Raw genomic sequence first — 15,707 nt, forward strand, 5'->3', positions numbered from 1 at the left:
GGCTTGGGCCAGGGGAGACGCAATGGTGTATCAGGGACTCCTGGTAAACCAGGAGCTGGAAGAAAGGGGTGAGCCTTCCTCCATGTCTGCAGGGTCCAAAGGGCCTCTGAGACACTGAAAACTCAGGCTGAGCCCTACCTGCCTTGATCATTGGAGGTGGTAGAGGCTGGCTGGCGGGCCTGGAGAAGACCATCTTCTTGGAATCCAGCAGGAGGCGGCAGTACCCCGCAATCAGGCAGGCAAAGTTGGTGGCTTCGGGCCACTCCATCAACAGCACCAGAGGCTGGGGGAGAGACAGGAGAAAACGTGAGGAGGCAGGAGGGAGGGGAACAGGTACATGTCCAGGAGAACAACAGCAAAGACAAGATGACTTGAATAGTTAACGAGAACATCCTTTCTGAATCCCACATTAAGGCACCTAGGCTGACAGATAATTTCTTCTGATTTGAGAATTTATTTATAGTCAACTCTTCCCCAGGTATCAAAACTAAATCAACCTTTAATTACACATTTAATGAACCACTTTTACTGAAACAGACTAAAATTATATAACATCACATGACTGCTGTGTGGCTGTTTGGGTTTACTGAGGCTCGGCAGATGGGCAAGCCTGCTGAGAGAACAAGGCTAAACCTGGGAGTCTAGGCTAGGTTGGGGAAGATCCTTGACAGGAAGTTCCTCAAATGCATGAACTATCTCTTACTCAACTCTATAACCTGCTATGATACCCAGGAGAGCTCCCCGGACATGGACACTCTGAGCAATCCAGTCCTCCCTGTGTCTTCTGGGCCACAAAGTCTTTCTGGTCTGTAGTCCTGCTCAGACCTGCATGCTGTTCCCCGCATTTCCCTCTATTTCCCTAAGTGCCCTCACAGTGTTAATCGGTGCCACTTAAAAGAGTTTCTTGGTCAAATATGTATGTGAAACAATGAGTTAAACAAAGCTATGCACACAATTATACTTATGGGAATTCTCAGATCCTTTAATGTGCGCTGTGAAACTTCAAGAGGAGGGCTTTAATACTGCAACTTTTTCCAATTATTTGATCAAAAAAATCTATTTTTATAGAACATCTCATAGTAGCAGGGCTGCTTTTTTTTGGGGGGGGGGTTGTTTTATTTAACCCACACTGGAAAATACTAGCATACTCTGTTGATTTCTGTTCCTGACCCTAAATCAGTCAAATTAATCTTGGGGTTAGCTAGCTGACTACTTCAAAGACCTGGCAATGATATACCAACAAAAAAAAAACACCACACACACACAAAAACACAAAAAAACCCCCCAACCCCAAAAAACACCTACACCTTTTCCAGAAACCTTCCCAATATCTGTATTCTTCAAGTGTGGCTTGAAAATAAATTTGGGTCAGACTGAAGCCAGCCATGAGAGTATTTTCCCTGCCATAGGGAAGTGGCCTCCAGGTAAAGACCACTGAAGACTAGCTAAAGAGGAAGCCATGGGGTCATGCATCATCTTGTCTTTTGAGTGTTTCTGGACCAAGCATTAAGAGCAAAAGGAATTAAGAGGAGGGAATGAGCCTCCTCTGACTAGTGAAGAAGCTACTGCAACAGTACAGGTGAGGGGTGATTAGGACCCTACTAGGGGATTTCTTGATAGCTCAGACAGTAAAGAATCTGCCTGCAATTCAGGAGACCTGGGTTCGATCCCTGGGTCAGGAAGATCCCTTGCAGAAAGGAGTGGCTACCTATTCTAGTATTGTTGCCTGGAGAAACCCCACGGACAGAGGAGCCTGGTCGGCTACAGTCCATGGGGTCACAGAGTCGGACACAAATGAGCGACTAACACTTCTACTTTCAGGGCAGTAGCAGTAAAAAGGCACATCACAAACACTTGATGGAACTTGGTCACCAACTTGACGAGCCCTGTTTGGCTGGACCCTCACCTTGGGAACAATTCTGAATCCAAACCAGCTCAGCTTTTAGCTAAAGTTGCAGCAGTCAGTTTTTTTGCTATCTCTCAGGATCCTGAAACATAGCTTGCATTGAATATTTTCAGTTCATATAGACCAGGGATTGGCAAACTTTTTCTGCAAAGGGCTAGATAGTAAATATTTTAGGCCTGGTAGGCCACACAGGCTGTGTTACAGCTCTGCTATTGTAATGTGAAAAAAGCCATAGATAATCTGTAGGCTAAACAAATGGGTGTGGTGGTCTTCTCCAAAAACTATTTCTAGAAACAAGTGCTGCTGGGTCAGGTTTGCTTCATAGTTTGCCACCTAATCTATGAGTAAAGCTACTTTCCAACTAAATACAATAGTCTGTATTCACATTCACACCTCTCAGCTTGTTTCATTTGTCAACAGTGATCTCATAGTCCTTTGGAAATTCTTCTCTGGACTTCTGTTTCCGAGAGATGACACTGTGCTCTAGTTCTATAAGCTCTGACCACATTTGTCTCTCTCTCTCTCTCTGGGTCTCTTCTTGTCTCAGGCTCAGTCCTCAGGCATCAACTTTCATTTTTGAGCTAGGGATCCCAAAGTCACTATTTCTAGTCCATTCCCCTCTTGAACTCTTTTCCTATCTCAGAGCTTGTACCGTGCTGGGTCTATATCACACAGTCTTGTGCTGGATCGAATCCTATCTTAAGTTGTTTAATAGTTATTGTTCATCTAATTATACTGCACGCCACAGTAAGGCATTTTGGATTCTGCCCCACAGACAGTGAGTTAGTGATGTTCCTGTGGAACTCATTCAACACCATCAGGAAAAAAACAAAAAGGAACCATCTTTACCCAGAAGAGCAATGACTCTATTCTCCAGTGATAAAGGGACCAGGGATGAGACACTACCTTTGAATCATTGTTTGGAAGGGGTAGAGGAGATGTTTGTACCTCCAGTTAACACATGCTTCTCAATCACCACAGAATGGTCAACTTTGTGTACAACAAAGCAGAGGCAGAGGGGAATGGGATGGGGTGGTGAGGCAGGGGGAGAATAAGATCCCCTTCCTTTCTGCGTCACCCCCTGCCACCAACAGCAGAAGGATACATAGAGTGGGTGTAGATAGCTGCTACTGCCATTACTAAGGCCTCTTGCCATTACTACAAGCTAGGCTGGCCTCTGGAGCATTCACACACATCATGGCCATTGCTTCATTCTGGACCCTCATAATCTTCCTCTAAGACCAAATCTTCTCAAGGTACATGTAAATGGGTCACAAGTGTGCTGAGATCCTGAGCCCCTCAGCCTCTGGCCAAAACTGCCTCATCTGTTTATTCCAGTGGGCCATACAAATTGTGATATTTTCATGATTAAGAAAAGGTGAGGATACACTAACCTGAGGACCTTTGATAGCCTCCTGATTGGCCTGCCTTTTTTTTTTTTTTTTTTTTTTTTCTGGCCATGCTGCACAGCATATGGGATCTCAGTTCCTGACCAGGGAGCAAACCCATGCCCCTGTAGTAGAAGCACAGAGTCCTAACTACTGGACTACCAGGGAAGTCCCAGCCTCTTTGCTTCCAGTCTCTACTCACTTCACCTCCATCCTGCGGCCTGAGCATCTGTCTAAAACACAACTCTCACTTAAAATCTTTAATATCTCATCACCTAAAATCTACTGCCTTCCAACATCACACAAAGCCTCTCGTGACCCAACCTACAGCTCCAAGCACATCTTCCACTAACTCTGACTCCTCTCATCACTGTCCTTCACCATATGCTACAGCAACACCACATCATTTACAAGGTGCTAGACAGGCCTTGTGTCTTTGCCCCCTCATACCTTAACCTATGCTGTTCCCTCTGGCTGAAATGCTCCCATGCCCTGTCCACCTAGCAAGCCACTACACACTGGCTAAACGGCTCAAGGACCACATGACCCCCTGAGAGATGCAGCCGTTCATCCTAGAGTGGGGCCAATTAGGTCCTGCCCTCATGGAGCTTATAATCCATCAGGAAATAAGATATAAATGAAGGGAACTTCCTCAGTGACTAGGACTCAGCACTTTCACTGTGGTGGTCTCAGTTCAATACCTGGTTGGGGAACTAAGATCCCACAAGCCTCTCAGTGCAGCCAAAAAAATAAATGAAGTAATCATACAAAGGAATATGATTACAAGGTGTGATAAGCACTACGAAGGGAAAGTGTGTGTGCATGCTAAGTTACTTCAGTCGTGTCTGACTCTTTCCGACCCCATGGACTGTAGCCTGCCAGGCTCCTCTATGCATGGGATTCCCCAGGCAAGAATACTGGAGTGGGTTGCCATTCCCTTCCCCAGGGGATCTTCCTGAGCCAGGGATTAAACCCTTGTCTCTCTGTATCCTGCCTTGGCAAGTGGTTCTTTACAACTAGTGCCACCCAATATGAAGGGAAAGTAGAGAGACCGATCAGAACATAGAATGTACTGGACTGGTGGGTGGGTGGGTGTGAATGTGTGCATGGGTGACTACTTTGGGTTCAGAAGCTGGAGAGAGGTTCTTTGTGGAAATGGCACTGACTGACAAATAGAACGAGAGACCACTGGACCAAAGCACAGGCTGACTGACTGATGGACAGACTGATGACAGACTAGCTGGCTGCAAGCAGTCTGACTCACTGATGCACTGGCTGATGAGCTGGCTGCAGGGCAGGCAGAATGCCTAACAGCCTGACATCTTGACTGGTTAGCTGGCTAGCTGGCCAATGGATAGATCAGAGGCTGAGTGCCTAACTGGCTGATTGACTGAACTGTCTGCCTTCAATGTCCCCTCTTCTCTCCTACCCCCACTATGGCCCAATGTCAGTAATAAAACAGTATGAAACAAAATCTTATGCCCAGAGAGGGCCAAACGTAGCCTGAGTTGGCTCAGCAAAGCACATCAGCAGCCTCTCATCTGCATCGCCATACAACCCAATCGGCTCCAGCAGGGGCCAAATGTAGCTCATGAAAGGAACAGAGGCAGTTTTTGCCATCAGGGGTAAAAAAAAAAAAATCTAATCAGAGGCAGGCAAGCAGAGAGATTGGATAGGTTTTCTTAGAAACCTTCAAAAACAACATTTTATTTTAAATAGGATTTTAATGATCATGACGCCTAATGTAATGCTTGTCCCGACAGAAACCACTAGAGCAATAAGGCTCAAACATGAGAACAGGAGACATACTGGGCCACAAGAGATCCTTTGGGACTTTAGCGTGATGATTTCTTTCTCCCCCTTATGGGTTTCCGTGGTAATGGGGTATGGTAATGGCCCAGAGCCATCTCAGTCCCAGACTGCTGTCTCCTGGAGAAAGATATTTGCAGACTACCTCATGTTTACCTCACTCAGAGCAAGTAAACTGAGTGAAAACTGTAACTAAATAGGCCCAGTGAAAAAGTGAAAGTGACAGTCGCGTCCAGCTCTTTGCAACCCCATGGATGTAGCCTACCAGGCTCCTCTGTCCATGGGATTCTCCAGGTAAGAATACTGGCGTGGGCTACCATTCCCTTCTCCAGGGAATCTTCCTGACCCAGGGATTGAACCCAGGTCTCTGACATTGCAGGTGGATTCTTCACTGTGTGAGCCACTGGGGAAGCCCTTAAATAGGCCCAAGCCATCTTCAAATGGAAAAGAGGAGAATGGAGTTGGAGGCATGGCCAGCCCTGAGAAGGTACAGCAGGGATTCATCTGACATGCTCTAGCACCACCTTCCTGGGGTGCCCTGGGAGTTTGAAGGCACCCAGCACTTGGGGATGCCAGCTAGGGAGGGGACTGGCCTTGGGGGAGCCTCAGCTCACACTAGCATCCCTGAAAACAGGAAAAAATGGAAATTTAGAGGCCTGGAGGAGTAAGGAACAAGATGGTTGTCCTTGAGTCCCAGGGGACTGGTGCCTTTGCATTCTTGCCTCCACAGCACCAGGAAAGGCTAATTGTAATAGTCGGCCAATTCGGGGGCAAGGCAGAATATCACTTTAAGGCAGTGGTTCTCAGGCCAGATGCACATTAGAATCACCTGGGAAGCTTTAAAAACTTATCTACTCCTGACCTCATCCCCAGAAATTCTGGTTTTTAAATGGTTTGAAAAGAAGGGCCTGGGCAGCCAGTGGTTTTTAAATCTCCATACGTGAATCAAATGTGCAGTCAGAGCTGACTGCCTTAAGTGAACAGTCTCAGTTATTAAGGCCCTTCCAGAATATTCCCAAACCAGAATAGCACATCTAGGGGGAAATGGCCAATTCTGGTTTGTAACTTCATGTTCCTTGTTCAGGAAGTTCAAAGAGTCTTTCCTCAGTGTACCTCATGCAGTGGTGTGCTGGTAAACATTTAACAACCAGTTCTCCAAAGTTCTGATTTGTAGCGTTTGCTAACTTCCCTGGCATACATACTCCCACCATGGCTGCTTTCCAGTTATCAATATGACCTCACTGAATGCAGAGTTGGGAGAGATACATATGCCCAATCAGCTCTTATGTGCCTGTGTGAGTTGGGTCCAGCACGACACTGGCCCTACAGAGAGACTCCTACTGAGCCCAGGAAGTCACCCTCCAGTGCAGAGCTTCCCAGACTGTCTTCCCAAATCCTCCTCCTTGTGCACATATATGGAAGAGGCACTGCTTGGTAACCACAGATCCTGCTAATATAAAGTGCCTGCTGGAAGCTTCCTTAATCCCCCAGCCAGAATTAATTTCACACTCCTCTGTATTCTAACATGGTCTTCCCATGTTAAGAACCTGGCAGCCAATGCAGGAGACTCAAGAGACACAGTTTCAGTCTCTGCATCGAGGAGGAAATGGTAACCCACCCCAGTGTTCTTGCCTGGGAAATCCCATGGACAGAGGAGCCTGGTGAGCTACAGTCCATGGGGTCACAAAAAGTTGGATGTGACTGAGCATGCATGCACATACTCTAACATGATCTTGCTACCTCTTCTAAGGTACCTTCTTTGGTATGCATATAAGGGTGTACTTCTTTCTCTCCTACAAGACAGTAAGCTTCTTGAGGGCTAGGAGCCATTTTTTTTTTTTCATCTTTGTATCTCCCATTGGGTTTAGTGTCCTTCCAAGCAACAGTAAATTCACAGTAAATGACTGCCTAATGAAACCTGGATCATTTTGTCCCCACCCTTCCTCTTTTCCTCCTACCAGTATATCACCAATTCTGCCAGTTTACCCAAGAAAGGGACACTTCCCTGTCCATTTCATAGGGCACTGACTTGTAAATAGAGATGCTCATGTCAGACATCTCTGAACACAGATGCATCAGATTTTATGTTAACAGAAGTTGGGTTGCAGATGAAACATTTATCAAAGAAATGACACTTTAACGGAGTGAATGAGAGCTTCCTATTTGAAGGAATCTTAGTTTCCTGTTGCTTCTGTAACAAATTAAACTTAGTGATTTAAACAGTACATGTGTGTTCTCTTACAGTTCTGGATATCAGAAGTTTGACACAAGTCTCATAGGCTAAAATCAAGGGTAGGCAGGCCTGCGTCCCTTCTGGAGGCTTTAGAGGAGAACAGGTTTCCTTGCCTTTTCTGGCTTCTAGAGGCTGTCCACATTCCTTGTTTTATGGTCCCTTCTTCCATCTTCAAGGCCAGCAAGGTTGGGCTGATTCCTTCTCACATCACACCACTCTGACCTTCTCTTCTGTCTCCCTCTTCCACTTACAAGGACCCTTATGTTGACACTGGGCCCACCTGGATAATCCAGGCTAATCTATTTATTTTAAAGTCAGCTGACTAGCAATCTTAATTCCATCTACAACCACAATTCCCCTTGCCATATAACATAGTGTATTCACAGGATCTTGGGCTTAGGGCATGGGAATTTTAGGGGAGGTGTATGATTCTGCTTACCACACATGATAAACCTTTTGACAAAGTAGAAACATTTTAATATAAATTAGAATTCTCCCATAGTTTCTCATATGCATTTTATCAGCACCTTTAAGTAGAGCCAATCTGATCTATCTACCACTTGATGGTTGTATCATCTACCTAATGATTTGCTGCTTTTCACTCAGCAAAGCATAACCTTCTCATACCCCCCTCCATGCACCAACAAGATGTCCTGTTTACCCTGCGATGTAGTGTCTCACCACCTCACCCAGCCACAGTGTGGACCGTCTGTGAGCCGTCTGCACGGCACCGTGCTTCAGTGCATTCAGGATACAGGCAGCAGGCAGCAAGGGTTAGGTATAAGACCTCTGCATTGTGTGTGGAAGAGAGGAATGTGTATGGGGATATGCAAGCAAACTCGTAGTAATTCTATGTTTCACCCTCACTCTTGTCCATTATCACAGCTATTCCTCCAGTTCAGACCCTGCCCTGGTCACTTCACCCTTGTACTTGCACTACTTTCCCCTCTCTGCCTCCCTGGCTTCACATTAGCCTTGCAAACATCCATCTGGTACACTGGTCCCAGTCAGCTTTTGGCCTGTCATTCCTCTCTTCAAGGGCCTACAGTGGATTCCTAGTATTCTAACACATTGAATCTCAATTCCTCGGACTGGCCTTTGAAACTTTTCACCAGCTCGTTCTGCCCACCCCCAATCTCTCTCCAATCTCTTTTCTCATTATTCTCCTCTCCAGCCAAGCAACTATGCTTATCGACCCGCACATATGGCTTACTTATTTCCGTGCTTGCTCTCTGTCTGTGAACACATCCCACTTCTCCTTGCTAATCCATGCCTATCACTTCAAGATCCAGCTTCAAACACTCTCCTGTGGGAAGCAAATTCTGATTAACCCCTTCCTCTTCTTTTGTTCCAGGTTCCACACCACTGCTGCTGCTGCTGCTGCTAAGTCACTTCAGTCATGTCCGACTCTGTGTGACCCCATAGACGGCAGCCCACCAGGCTCCCCCATCCCTGAGATTCTCCAGGCAAGAACACTGGAGTGGGTTGCCATTGCCTTCTCCAATGGTTTCACACCACACTTAACCACAAAATTGACTTCATATGAACTTTTCCTCAGTGCTGTTTTGCATTGGCAAAAATAATAGGTTGCATTTGTTGAGTACTTACTCTGTGTCAGACAGTGTCCTAAGACATTTTACCTCATTTTCTCATTTAATCCTGAATGACGACCTTTGGAGACAGGCACTCCATTTTGCAGTTGAAGAAATCAGTGTTCAGAGAGGTTAAGACACTTTCTCAAGGCCACACAGCTAGGAAGTGGCAGAGCTGAGATTTGAACCTGGTCCGTCTGATTCCAGAGGTCCATACATGTTCTGATGTGGTATGATTAAGGCAGGTCATGTGCCTTTGTGAGTCTCCCCAATAAGAGTGTGACCCCTCCTGGGTGGCATTCATGCCCACAACTGTGGCCAGATCACTCCTAGAAATGAGAGGAGGGTTCCTCACTCAGGCAACACCCAGCAACTCTGCTGGGGCTGGTTCCTCCCAGAACCACAGATGCAGAGGTCAGTGGTTCTCAAACTTGACTGTACTACCGAATCACCAGGGAACTGAAAAAGAAAGAAATCCTGATGCTCGGGCTGCAGCCTGACCAATTAAATCACAAACTCTGGGAACAGGGTTCAGTCATCTGTATTTAAAAAAAAAAAAAAAAAAAAACTCTAAAGGAAATTCTGTTGTGTAGCCAATGTTGAGAATCACTCTCCAAACAGGAGACTCAGCTGGAAACCCGTTTCTCAGTTTTAAACCCTTTTAATTTCTCAGGAAGTCATATCTTCCCTGTATGTCTTGTCTTTCCTCCCCTACTTCCCTGTCTGTTTTGCTTTTCACCCAACAACATCTGAGGAGGCCAGCAATCATTGGTTGAGGAAGTGGCCACAAGCCAATTAAATACTGGCTCCAGGAAGGTTCCTAAACCAATGGAAAGCCTATGAATCACAGGTGGAAAAAATTAATATATTAAAGCTTCCTGGGTTTCACAAAGACAAAAATAAATAATTTGCTCTTTTAGAAACAGCAAACATTCCACCTCTTAATCTGCTAACAATATCTCCCCCTGGGAAATCCTTTAAGATTAAGAAAGGAAACTTGCACCTCCTCTAACAGCTTCCACCAGCTGGCAGGCAGGCCTGCCCCCCATCCACACTGGTCACTGGGTATTCAAACAGGAGAGCCATAGAGGGGGCGGCTGATCACGGCTGCCAGATTCTGTACAGGCGACAGCTGCTTGCCAGTCTGAAGGAGCTGATCTATGGGAAAGGTTGTAAGATCCTAGAAGAACTTGACTCTGGAAGGTGAAATGGGGACGAGGCTCTGCCTGCTCCCTGTCCCCCCAGGACCCCTTGGTTCTGTCCACACACTCAGACACTCCCCTCCTCAATGAATCCAAGTGTGTGCACCTATGGCACCCAAATGGTGTGCACACATCCCTTCAGCCTTGGGGGAAGCCGGGGGCGGCGGCGGGGCTGGGGAGGCCAGAGTCCCAGGGGCTGGTCCATTTACCCCAATGCCCCACGTGAATATCAAATTCTATGTGTGCTGTGACATGAGAAGGATTGGGAAGAGATGGCCTAGGGGTAATTCCAAGTTCCCCAATCTCTGTGCCCATTGCTAAAAACCTCTCACGGGTAGATCAGACACTTTCTAGCCTTCCCTAGCATGGGCTGACCTTAATAGGGGGTCAAGGGCCTCCCTGGTGGCTCAGTGGTAAAGAACCTGCCTGCCAATGCAGAAGACTCCGGTTGAATCTCTGGTCTTGGAAGATCCCACAACTGAGCCTGTACTCTTGAGTCCAGAAGCTGCAACTACTGTGCCCTAGAGCCCATGTTCCACAATGAGGGGCAACGAGAAGCCCATGCACCGAAACGAAGAGTAGCCCCCACTCATCGCAACTAGAGAAAAGCCCATGCAGAAAAGCCTGTGCAGCAATGAAGATCCAGTACAGCTGATAAATAAATAAATCAAAATTTTTTTTAAATTGCAAAGGTGGTTAAAAAAAATGAGGTCAAGATAGCATGTCCCAGAGGGTTGAAAAGAGGAAGAAAGATAAGCCCCCAAAGGCCCAGGATCTGAACCACTTCAGAATCACTGAACCTCACCTCATGGGCTAAAACTATTTGTCAAGTTTACTTCTTCCTCTCTTCCCCAGGCCTGTTCCTGGGAAGGAACCCCTCGAGGCTGGACTTACCTTGGCATCCATGATGCTGGTCTCCACCCGGGCCACGCCCTGGTTCTCCCGGAACAGCTGGATCTTGCTGATCTTGCTGAACTCGGACAGCACAGTGGTGAGGTTGGTTTTGAGGTCAATAACATGGCTGATGCCGTGTCGGGGTCCCACCAGGAGGGTGGTGGCTGACTGCTTCTCATCCTGGGGCCCCAGCGTGGTGCACAGCATTCACAGAAAGAAGGGCAAAGGAAGTGGGGAAGAGGAGGTGGAAGGCGGAAAGACAAAACAGGCATTGGACTGGTTCTGTTGGGAGATCTGGAAATATCTGGAGCTCAGGGTCAGGGCAAGAAGACAACCTCGAAGGGAAAATGGTCTGGGATGCCCCTGTTCCCAGGACAGGGCCCTGGATCATCGGTCTAAATGGACACATTAGCCTCAGTAGCAGGGAGAGTGAAGTGGGCAGCAACAGGGCTAGTTCTAGCAAAATCATCAAATAGGTGAGGTCTGTTTTGGTGCCTTTGAAGTACCCTTGTCCTACTAAACCCCAGAGATTTTTCCATTGGTTGCCTTGGGCCACTCAAGTCTCCCTTGGTGCTCTGTCTGAACAGGTGGCATCTGGTGTTTGGTCTTTACCCTCCCCCACCAACAGCTTGCACTTCTCACCTCGTGCTAAAAGCTAAACTGACAAAGTAGCCTGGAGGGGGATCTCCCTCCCTAAGAAGCTATTTGCTCTCTTGAATAGGCACTATGGGCTTCCCCAGTTGACTCAACAGTAAAGAATCCCCTGCAATGCAGGAGATATGGGTTCGATCCGTGGGTCAGGAAGATCCCCTGGAGAAGGGAATGGCTACCCACTCCATTATTCTTGCCTGGGAAATCCCATGGACAGAGGAGACTGGTGGGCTACAGTCTATTGGGTTGCAAAGAGTCAGACACGACTAAGTGCACACACACGTAATAGGGACCACAGTAGTCTTACCCCAGAGGAATGATCTATAAGAATTTCAGCAGTGGACTTCCCAGGATCCTCAAATCTCAGTATGTAAATGGTCACCTCTGTGCCTGATGGACTAGATTCCCTTAAGTGGTCCTGACAGGCTCCTTGGTGCCATCAAGCCTGAGTCCTCTGCCAGCCCATTCCCTGGCATTAGCATCACCCCAAGGAACCTCTTCCATCTGTTCTAGACACTTTGATAAGTGGCTTTCCATCAGTGTGCCCCACGAGCATGACAGCGTGTTCCCCAGAGCATGACTAACACCTGGATCCAGTAAGCAAATGATTTGAATTTCCTTTCACAGAAGCACACTAGGGTAAACTAGCCCGGGGCACAGTCTTAGGGGGACCACTTATGCCCTACCTCAGGCGAGCATTGCTATACTGAAGGCCCTGGGTGGGGGCTGGTGCAAGGGGCATCCAGGCTGGGGGACTGAGGGAATATGGGTAAGAACAATGAAATAGGGCAGGGGTTGGCAAATTCTGGCCCACAGGCCAATCCAGTCCTCTGCCAGTTTTTGTCCAACCCACAAACTGAGAATGGTTTTGTACATTCTTAAATGCGTGGAAACAATTCCAAAGAACCATATTTTGTGACACATAAAAATCACATGAAATTCACATTTCAGCATCCGTAAACAAAGAGATATTGGAACAGAGCCAGGCCCATTTGTTTATGCACTGTTGATGGCCACTCTTGTGCTACAATGGCAGGGCTGAGTGGTTGCGACAGGGACCCTTGTGGCCTGCCTGCCAAGCCTATGCAATTCACTTATCTGGCCCTTCACAAAAAAAGTTTGCTGACCCCTGAAATTGAGAATAGGAGGCACAAAAGAGCCTGGAGGGATGCTGAAAACAAATATTGTCTCCTACTTTACATTTTATTTTTGGGCTGCACCACATGGCCTGTGGGATCTTAGTTCCCCAACCAGGGATCGAACCCAGGGCCTTGGCAGCAACAGCACCATGTTCTAACCACTGGACTGCCAGGGAATTCCCGAAAGTTTTTACATTTTACTTTATTTATTTATTAATTTTTGCCTCCTACTTTAACCATTTTACCAGAGGTGGGACCAGAACACCACAGGACCCAATGGGGAGAAGGAGGAAGGGGAGGGAAGTCTTTTAGAAATATTCACTGATAGGGAATGCCACCCAAAAGATCTAATGGAGTCCCTTCTGTCCCCCCACCCAAGGACAAGTGCCCCTAAAGAGCTCCCACCCCCTCACTGGCCTCACTTACCAGGCCCACAGTGTTGAACAAAACGCCCGTGAACGTTGGAAGTTCATTCAGAATTCGAAGATACTGGAGTTTGGCCTGAATTGCAGAGCCCTGTGGAAACAACCCACCCAGAAGTGTGAGAAACTTGAGGTGCAGAGGAAAAGCAAACCCATGTTTTCAGGAAGGAGGGTCAACAGCTTTGGATAGGCAGTAGTCAGACCAGCCAGCAAGCCCCACTGTGGGACCTTTGGGAAAAAATCACAGGAAGGTTCCAGTTTGGACAGCTCTTGCCAGACTTTAGCATCCCACCCGCCTTCCTAAACCCTCCTGCTACCTCCAGGTCCTCATTCCTGAAGAATTCAGCTTACTCATTTTTTTCCTGGGTTAATCTCAATGCATTTCCCCAACTTCAACACCCCATGACATCTATACCTCTCTCCTGAGATCCCTGATGACCACTAGGTGCTGGCCATCCCCAACTCGATACCTTTATCCTGAGCACTCCTAAGTCCCCACCCTGCTCTTCCTCTGGCAGAAAAATTTCCAACAGTGGTCCAGGCATTCCCTGGGCATTCAGGCCAGAAACCTGCGAGTCACACTGGACTCTTCCCTCAGCCTCTCATGTCACCAAATCATCTTGATTCTACCTCTTAACTCCCTCTCCACCCTACCATCCCTCTTCTCTAGCTCCATGGTCATTGCCTCAAGGTCTGCCATTTGCATCTGTCAGCCATGTTACCTTCAGTACCAACACTCATTTCCCTTCACATCTTCAATGAGAGGGAGCAGCCTAAAACTTAAATCACATCAGCTGCCCAATTAAACCCTTTGATGGCTGTGTGCTGCTTACAGGATGAAGGATAATCCCTTTCCACAGCACATGAGGCCCTCCATGAACAGGTTCCTGCCAACCTCTCTGGCCTCTTCTCTTGTCTGCACCCTACCCAGGAAGGTTTCTTGAACCCTCTCTACTGGTTTATGTCAGATTTCTCTGCCTGGGGATGTTCCTCCCTGCAACTCGTCTAGACAAACTCCTATCTGTACTTTAAGACCCATCTCTGGCATTAGATGGCATCACCAACTCAATGCACATGAGTTTGAGCCAACTCTAGGAGATAGTGAGGACAGGGAGGCCTGGCATGCTGCAGTCCATGGGGTCTCAGAGTCGGACACGACTGAGACTGAACAACTGGCATCAAATGCACCAGTTCCTGGCTTTTTCCATCTCCTTCAGGATGGGCTGGCTGTTCCTCCTCTAAGCTTCCAGGGAACCTGCATGAGTTGGATTGCACTGTTGTGACTGCCTCTGGTTTTCCCACCAGCCTATGCTTGACTCAGGGCAGAGACTCGGCTTTCTTCATCTTCATGTCTCTCGCCCAAGTGCTGGGCGGGGGTGCGGCGGGGGTGGGGGGGTGGTGGCGCTCACAAATGATGTTTGCTGAGGAGACGGTTAGGAGCCCTGAAACTCTCCACTGGGAAGAAAACAATCTGATTAAATATGCACAGCAAGGTAGGAATGGCTTAACTCTCCGGGGAAATTTGCATCTTAAAAGAGAAGCTAGTTGGGAATGCAGGGAATCTGGAATGGGTGTGATATAAGAGGGCAACTGTGTCTTGTGTCTCCATCTGCATGTGGATTCTGGGGCCTCTCACCACCGCCTCTTAGGAGGCAAGTGGATTGAGCCTTATAAGTCAGAGAAGGGCCTGCAGGGCTGGGGAGGCAGGGAGTGGGAGTCCCTCAGAGGGCACCCCAGAAAGGGAAGGAAAGTACAGCAGTGACCTGAGCCCTCAACGTGACCTGGAGTGGCCAGCAGTGATCTGGAGTCCTGTTATCCAGGTCAGACCTTGTCCCATGGGGTTGGGCTTTTATCTCCCTGTACCAGGACTGATGAACTAGAAAGCTAATGGAGGACAGAGTAGTCGATTCCATGGGAAATGTGTCTATTCAGGGTTCGGGGCTTGTCCACACAACAGGTGCTTCATCAGCAATGACTAAATCGGTGAAACAACCCAAGAATTTTTTCTGCCTGCATCTTGGTCCCTTTGCTTTGAGGATCCTGGGCTCTCCCAGTAACTTGCCACTGAGCTGTCTCTGGGGGAGGCTCAGGCTTGGGGAAAAATCTCCACAGTCATCCTCCATATCTGGTCAAGCTGGATGTGTATCCAGGTCAAAAACAGCAGGGAGAGTCCCCAGAAGACCAGACTTGCTGGGAAACCAAGCAGGAGTCCCCCAGTGCCACTAGTGCCCCAGCAGGGGGCCCCGGGGCTGACTCTGGATACCTTGGTGCCACTGGAAGGATGTGTTTGGTGTGCCTTCAGCTGCTGAGAGAGAGATTTCCGGAGGGTCTTCTCTTTGATGCCCTGTAGGAGGGAGGGGGGAAGAAAGGGTTCCAGGCCCCACTCCTTCCTAAAAGCAGAAGAAAAGTAGGAAATTAGAGGGACAAAGTGAGACAGGAAAGGAAGATGGCAAGACAGAAACGGAGTGAAA

General features: G+C 47.8%; 1 protein-coding gene across 6 annotated transcripts in view; it reads right to left on the reverse strand.

Moving 5' to 3' along the window:
* The window catches only part of FRMPD3 (FERM and PDZ domain containing 3), a 69,091-nt gene that overhangs the window by 20,325 nt on the left and 33,059 nt on the right, over positions 1 to 15,707 (reverse strand). For 5 of the 6 annotated variants that reach the window (XM_027534484.1, XM_027534478.1, XM_027534481.1 and 2 more), the window contains 4 exons: positions 15,500 to 15,626; positions 13,241 to 13,330; positions 11,025 to 11,204; positions 139 to 283 (listed from right to left, as the gene is read on the reverse strand). In XM_027534484.1, the coding sequence (XP_027390285.1) occupies positions 139 to 283; positions 11,025 to 11,204; positions 13,241 to 13,330; positions 15,500 to 15,626 (542 nt within the window). The remainder of the gene's footprint in view (positions 1 to 138; positions 284 to 11,024; positions 11,205 to 13,240; positions 13,331 to 15,499; positions 15,627 to 15,707) is intronic. The other variant, XM_027534479.1, reaches the window with a different exon arrangement.

The sequence above is a fragment of the Bos indicus x Bos taurus genome, chromosome X (genome assembly GCF_003369695.1).
Source record: "Bos indicus x Bos taurus breed Angus x Brahman F1 hybrid chromosome X, Bos_hybrid_MaternalHap_v2.0, whole genome shotgun sequence".
In the NCBI taxonomy this organism is placed as follows: Eukaryota; Metazoa; Chordata; class Mammalia; order Artiodactyla; family Bovidae; genus Bos; species Bos indicus x Bos taurus.